The following is a 7274-nucleotide window of genomic DNA, read 5'->3' on the forward strand; positions in this document are numbered from 1 at the left end:
TTTTCAGTTGTTTTCATATTAATGTTGCCTGACGTTCACTCACATAGCTAATTTGCTTGCACCAGTGACTCATTTGAAAACCACCAGTATCTGGCCAAACGCCGGATAAAAAACAGGTATCAAAGAAAGTCGGCGCAAGACTTGAGGGAAAGTGAAAGGCAGTAGCCTATGATACGATCAGGGAGAGAAAGTTTCAACCACAATGGCGAGACCTCTGGGAATTGGCTTGCGTATGATACAAATTAGGTCTTTTCATGAGATCTTGTGTAGACCAATGCCAACATTCAGATAAGTAGCCTAAGTTAGAGAAAAGATAACATATACTCACTAAGGTTATGTAAAGAAGTGTATGATCATGAATTGCTGTGGTAGGCTACAATGTTGAAATGCAGATCTACAAGCTAAAAAGGCTGTCACAAATGCATGCATTGTGAGTTAACTTTCACTATGAATTGAGTACATGGGGACCTCATTTGAAACAAGCCATTAGGCTTTCATGGGCTTTTCAATCCTATTTAGCTTGTATTTAAACTGTACTTTCATGTGCTTTTTTTCTGCAAATTTCTAAATAAAGTATTCAATCAATCAATCAATCAATCAGTTTGTAGATAGATCGGCGCGACACCGTCGTATACTTCGTCATACAATGTTGTATGGTCAGTTATGGGTTAAGTGTTGCTCAGGGACACTTAAGCCCCATTTCACGAAAAGAGGTCAAAAACGAAAAAGGTTAATAACTAAAGGCTGGAATGCCTTTCCAAAGGTCTTGAGAACTGCAGGCTCTGTTGACATTTTTAACAAATGACATGACCTACCTGGTGAAACATGTTCAACTAGAAAAAGTGCTCCTCGGAGCACAGGTCTCCGCCAGGTCAGGTAGGTTGTTGTGGGCCAGCAATGTTCGGAATTGGCCAATCAGGATGGAATAGGAAAAATCGGAGGGAACCATCTTGATCACTTGACTACAGAGATAATATGTACCGATTTGCATGATGTTTGGACAAAATGTGTTGGAGTAATATAAAAAAGAAAAGTGTTGCAAAAATCTGCCTCTTGGTGGCGCTATAATAGGGCAATGTGAAAAGGGTGGCATTTGTTCCTCAACGAAGTGCGAATGTGTGTGTGCAACGTTTCACCGCAATCGGATGCTGGGTTCATGATTTGCGGCATTTTGTTCAAAACGGGCCACTCCTGTAAAGTTTAGATGTCAATCTTAGCCAATCAGGATGGAATATGAGAAATCAAAGAGATCCGTCTTGATCACATGACTATAGAGATCATGTGTACCGATTCGCGTGAAATTTGGATACAATCTGAAGGCTTAATATCCAAGAATGTATTTTACTTTAGACGGCCTCCTTGTGGCGCTATAAAAGGCAAATGTGAAAAATGCAGGGCAAAGGTTTTTCCTTGGCCTCTAGAGAGTGTGCAACAAACAGTTTTACACAGATCGGTGCAGTTATTGGTAAAAAACACGAATCGGCCTGTTATAGCGAAAATTTTGGGGCAGAGGTTCTGAATTGGCATACAGGGAGTGTGTGTGCACAGTTTCGCTGCGATCAAGCCAACGGTGCCAGAGATTAGCTGCTGACAGACGGTAAAACATACTCTCTCGCCATGCCTTCGGCCTGGCGGAGACAACAAGTCTTTTGAACATGTGGTGTAATAAGTATGTACATATTATTTGTATATAGCGCTTCTCACAGAGAACTGCTTTACATAGGCTATGTAACCTAGTGTGTAACTTAGTGTGGCAAGGAATTTACTCTCAGAATTATGTCTGACAATACCACCTTGAAGAGGTTATATCAAGGAAAATAATTTTGTAATGTTTGTTGGGGTCCCCAAAAACACAGATTAGATAAATGAGAGTTGAGGCATGAGTTTCGCCCAAATACATACATTTATTTAACATAAAGAACACAGACAACTGTTAAACACTTAACTGGAGTGTGGGAAAGGCAACAGAGTGAAAGGTTCTGTCACCTTTAGTCATTAACCTTCTTGTTTTTTGAAAAAAAATTGTCCGGAACTTCAGTTTTCAGCTTAAGGTTGTTTTTTTTTGTCATCTTGTAAGAATGTTGTTGTTAAAAATGTGCAGTGCCTGAAGCTCTCAAGACCTGTGGAAGGACATTCCAGAGTCTGGGAGCTACAAACTGAAAGGTTCTGTCACCTTTAGTAATGAACCTTCTTGTTTTTTATCTTTCTTTTCGTCCGGTTCGTCCGGTTCAGTTTTCAGGTTCGCCCAGCTGAATGCTGTCCACAGAGGAGTGCGGAGGGGGGAGCAGTTAGGATGTAGTTAGTAGTTAGGGTGTAGGCATGTGTCTTACCGTGGGACACTTTGAACCTGAGACAAGCGGCTTCCCAGGCGGGCACTCTTAACCATTCAGCTATGGGCGCCCAACCTAGTACGAGGAATGACCAATATAGACCCTTGTCAGCTGACCTTATATAGTACTAGATTTTCAAACCTAGTCCTATGTTGCGCTGATAGCAATGGTCACCAAACTATGGCCATTTGAAGTGTTAAGCACTGCTATATCACTGCTGCCGAGCAGTGTTATATAAACTTGCGATAAACTTGCAGCAGATCCACTGTCATACCTATGCAACCTTGTGTTCGGGAGGTAAGGGCCAAGAGGGAAATAGCAAGAGTCGCATTCTCCGGTTTATTTCCCGTTTCTGCGTGACGTAGGTGGACACCTTTTTAGGAGACAGGAAGCAAGTTGGAGTCTATTGATTCCAATGGAAGAGTGAACGTGAACACAGCTTCTGAACCATTCTTTAGCTCCATGGTCACTGAACTAAATATTGGACCCGATCGTCACAAGACACATAATATGCACGATTTCCATACTGAAATGGCTTTTTTTTTTGTGACACAAATTAGGAGAAAAAAAAAAAAAAGCATGCGCAAACATGACCGCTCCCTTCAAAATCGCCTGCTGAGCCATCAAAGGGTACAGTACTTTGCACTGAGCACCAAACTGCTTGGTAATGTGTGTGCGCAGAATCTTACTTGAGGCTAACCCCCCACTAACACAAGGTACTCAATGGCGAATTCCCTTTTCAAGATTATTTTGAGACTTTTAGTGATGCTGTTCAGACTTTCTCAGCCTCGCCCTTGAGATTTTGATCGACCCCTCGTCCCAGGTTACACCTGGCTCTGTCTTAAAGTAATTCTCCATTGGTTGCCTTTTCTGAGCTAATGCTGCTAAATTAAATGGGCAGGAGATGTTTACATCATCATCCACACATTTAAGAACAGAGAAGTTATACATCAGCTTTTGAAGCTCACTGGGATATGTTGTTTCATACTCATTCCAGAGATCATCAGGGAATATTTCCTTGAGTAAACATTTGAACTTCTTGTCAACATGCTCCCCTCCCAGACCGTTACCAGAGGCCTTATGCAGCTCTTTCAGGACTCCTCCATCCAACACTTCATGCACCGTGATGTCAATGGCACCACCTGTAAGACAACGGTGCTAGGCTTTAAAATATGAAAGCAAGAATGGAGAAACAGAGAAATAATATAGTTAAGTTGCAGTTTGTAATATGTTTGAAAAGCAAATAATTTCTAAAGAGGTTTGTGCATTGACTTACACTGTATGGTGAAACAGCTCTCAAAGTCAATTTTTTTGCAATTTAACAAATGAAAAAAATGCTGATGCTGTCTATATAGCATGATTTATTTTATGTTAATGTTTATGTTACTTTTGTTCCTTTTTATGAAACTTTAAGCTATTTGGATTTTGGATTTCAATAGTGTTTTTTACCATAAGTGAATGAGGAGGCAATTTTTTGTGTTATCAATTGCAAATCAACAGCGCGACTAGCGAGATCTGTCAGTTGGACTAGTTACATCATGACGAGTAAGTACACAACTCAAACCTCTACTAAAGTGTCATTGTGTGTTAATTATTAAATTGTGAAAAAAGGGGAATTCAAAAAAGACTTGCAAACAAGAGAGAATGACATAGATGTCATGGTGGATGGCGCAGGCCCCCCCCCCCCCCCCCCCACAAAAAGAAAATAGCGTTTGGGGGCACAAAATCATGGGATGAAAAAAAAAAAAGAAAAAAAAAGAAAAAGAAAAAAGGAGGTCTGCGGTTCCCCCCCCTCCTTAGGGGTCCCTGGAGACCCTTGGGGGTCCCTGGGGGTGACCTACAGACACGGCGAAGGAAAACTGTAAAGCCACAGCCACGCATGCAAGATGTTGCACATGAACTCTGCAGCCGCACTGAGCAGAGATGCTCATAGGCCTGCATCGTGCGTCGCTGACACACAATATTGTGAAAGGACGCATTCATGACACCGTCGTGGCGTCCATGGGACGCACTAGAGTTGTCACCAACAACAGAGAAAAATATAAAAATAATTCGCGATAAAATTATTAGTGCACGATAAGTATCGGCCCGATAATTATCGGTTCGATATCAGGAATTATGACGTCATCCCGATAAAACCGATAACATTAATAATAGCTCCGATAATATATAATATTTGTCAACTGTGATCTGCATGGACTCTCGGTTAGACACCGTTGTAATGGAGAAGTATAACTCTCGAATGAATGAATCAAATTTATCAGACATCTAATAAAAAATACCGGTCATAATTATGTTTAAGCATTAATTACAATTAAGCAGGTGCGCAAATACAGCCGAACACTTAGGCCTACAGCATTATATTTTGGATTGAGCTATTTGAACATGAACCATGATGAACGAGTAATATACACATTTTATATACAGTAGCAGGGTCATCTTGCACAAATACATTAATTACCTACACTACCATTTGCGCCTGGCAATCTCTGCTTCTCACCCATTGACTTGCATGTTAAATGATGGCGTTTCCCCTTAAAAATAATCGATCATTTCAGGAGCAAGAGCTTAAAAATCTCTTCTAAATTTAGTCAACAAGGCCTGCAGTAGGCTATGCACTGGACAAATATGCATGACATTATTTCAATAAACTAAAAACATGGGAAATGTTAGAGGGAGTAATAGCCATGGATACACGACGGTCGACTGTCACGACCGTCATGGATGAACTTCAACCTGGTGTTTGCACTTTCTCCATTTATGGCCCGTACATCTACATAAACGTTCATATTTCAAATATAAAGTGCTTATCCCATGGCGACGGAGGTTACATGTATATACGGGCTCTCAAAAGTACCTGTATCATCCGTATTGTTCAATAAAAAGCATTTTAATCTGATCGGTGGCCATTTTCTCCATATGCTTTCAACTGAGTGACCCTATCGGTTGGTAGGTGTATTGCACTCCAATACATTATGAAAAAATGGCCACTGATCGGATTAAAATGCTTTTCATTGAACAATACAGAATATACGGTTACTTTTGAGAGTCCCGTGCATAATTGTAACATCCGTGGCCATGGGGTAAGCACTTTATATTTGAAATCTGAACGTTTATAGAGATGTACGGACCGTAAATGGAGAAAGTGCAAACACCAGGTTGAAGGTGATCCTTGACTGTAACAGGACTTTTCATGTACCGCAGGGACTGCAGTAGCAGACGCAGTTAATAAATAGACGAACAAATGAATTAATATACTTTAACGTGCGGAATCCAAAACAGGCAGCGCTGTGATTCTGAATTTTGTTACGATTACGGTGATTAGTAGCCTATTATTGACACCACCTGGGCGAGTGAGTCATGTAACTTTCCTGGTTGCAGCCTTGCAGTTTAAGTGCAGATTTCAGCTTGGGAAAAGCAGCCTTTAACGGGTTTGGGTACGTGGTTCATAATCACCATTGCGTTATCGTGGTATTCCTACTACTAGTCCCAGAAACACACACACGCTGTTAAGAGAGAGAGAAAGAAAGAGCGAGCGAGAGAGAGAGAGAGAGAGCTTGCAGAGGGTACAGCCACACATGATGGGATACGGAAGTCCCATACACACCCATGTTAAGTTTAAAACCGGAAGAACGGTCGCGATAACATGGGTGTGTATGGGACTTCCGCCCGTCTACCGTCCGTAAGACGGACGGTAGACATTGTAATTGATGAAAATTTATTTTAAGGTGACATTTCAATGCTCTTAAATGAACACAGGATCACAGAAAATCACCTGAAACTATGCTAAATATGTCCAAAACAAATAAAAAATAAAATCGGGACTTTATTGTGGCTTAAATAGATTCAAGTCGACAAGTTTTGGTGCATTCTATAATTTAACAAAACATTCTGATGCCTCCATAGTCTGTCTACTTCTCCACAGTCCCTGTGACAGCAATGGCGGCTGTTCAAAAATTTTCGGAGCAAAGGGGGGCGTCTCCCTGCATGAATCCAAGTTGAAGCAACCAATCGGTGGACGGACATTTAATGATGACCGTTTCAGACCTTTTTTTAGCAAACCCGCCCCCTTTTTCCAACAGACCAACCAGACTTACCCAACCCCGCCCCTTTTTCACCGACGCCCCGCCTCTCTTTAAATAGCTTCGGAGGTTAACTCCCCCTTTTGGTCAGATGCCTGATATCTGTTCATTAGGATGGCTTTGCGCCATCCAAAAACAGCAACAACATAAAAGTCACAGCACAACATACCTCCACAATCAGCGACAATGTATTGTGTTCCAGGATGTTGTTGTAGGGTACCATGTCCTGAGTTCTCATCAATAAAACCATCAGAGGGAAGCTGCTTACACCAGATTGAGGCTGCCTCTGGTTCCAATGCGATGACCAACTTGTCCGATTGACTTTCTATCACAATGCCAGCCTAAAAAAAGAAAGAAAGAAAGAAAGAACATTATTTAAATTCACACATTTCCATGGGTAGATAACGTCATCATGCATGTTATAACAACATGGAATTACCTCCGTTGCTGCTTTTCTCATGAACTGTTTTGCAGTAGCATCCCAAATAGCAGGAACAGTCAGAACCCAGGTGAAGTCAGACGCAGTGAAGGTTCGTCCTCTTGTGTTGTCAGCAATGGTGATCAGTGCATGGTCCTTCAGGTAGCGTAGACTTTCTGTGAAGACTTTCAGGGCTGTCATTTTTTTTGCCATTTACGGCTGTAATCATTAGATCCTCATTGAGTTTCTGTTGAAAATGTTAAATGTATGATGTTAATAATTTTATAAAGATTTATAATATAATTTTTAGGAAAAAAATCTATCCTAATTACAAATTAATATCATAGACTTACTCTTCCGTATAAAAGTTCCATCTTTAAGTTTTCAAAGAGAAGTGTTTTCTTGGCTTTTTCATTTCCCTTTTTGGTGTATTCCATTTTAGCA

At 40.9% G+C, this 7274-nt stretch overlaps 1 protein-coding gene across 1 annotated transcript; it reads right to left on the minus strand.

The window, feature by feature from the left end:
- Positions 1-2228: 2228 nt before the first annotated feature.
- On the minus strand, positions 2229-7031 carry LOC308106288 (heat shock 70 kDa protein 12A-like; the record flags this gene model as incomplete). The annotated part of the gene is made up of 4 exons (XM_080457338.1): positions 2229-2256; positions 3319-3472; positions 6582-6753; positions 6852-7031. The coding sequence occupies 4 exons, from the start codon at positions 7029-7031 to the stop codon at positions 2229-2231; spliced, it is 534 nt and encodes a 177-aa protein (XP_080313464.1).
- Positions 7032-7274: the final 243 nt, after the last annotated feature.

This window comes from Gymnoscopelus braueri (assembly GCF_963280865.1).
Source record: "Gymnoscopelus braueri genome assembly, chromosome: 18".
Classification (NCBI taxonomy): Eukaryota; Metazoa; Chordata; class Actinopteri; order Myctophiformes; family Myctophidae; genus Gymnoscopelus; species Gymnoscopelus braueri.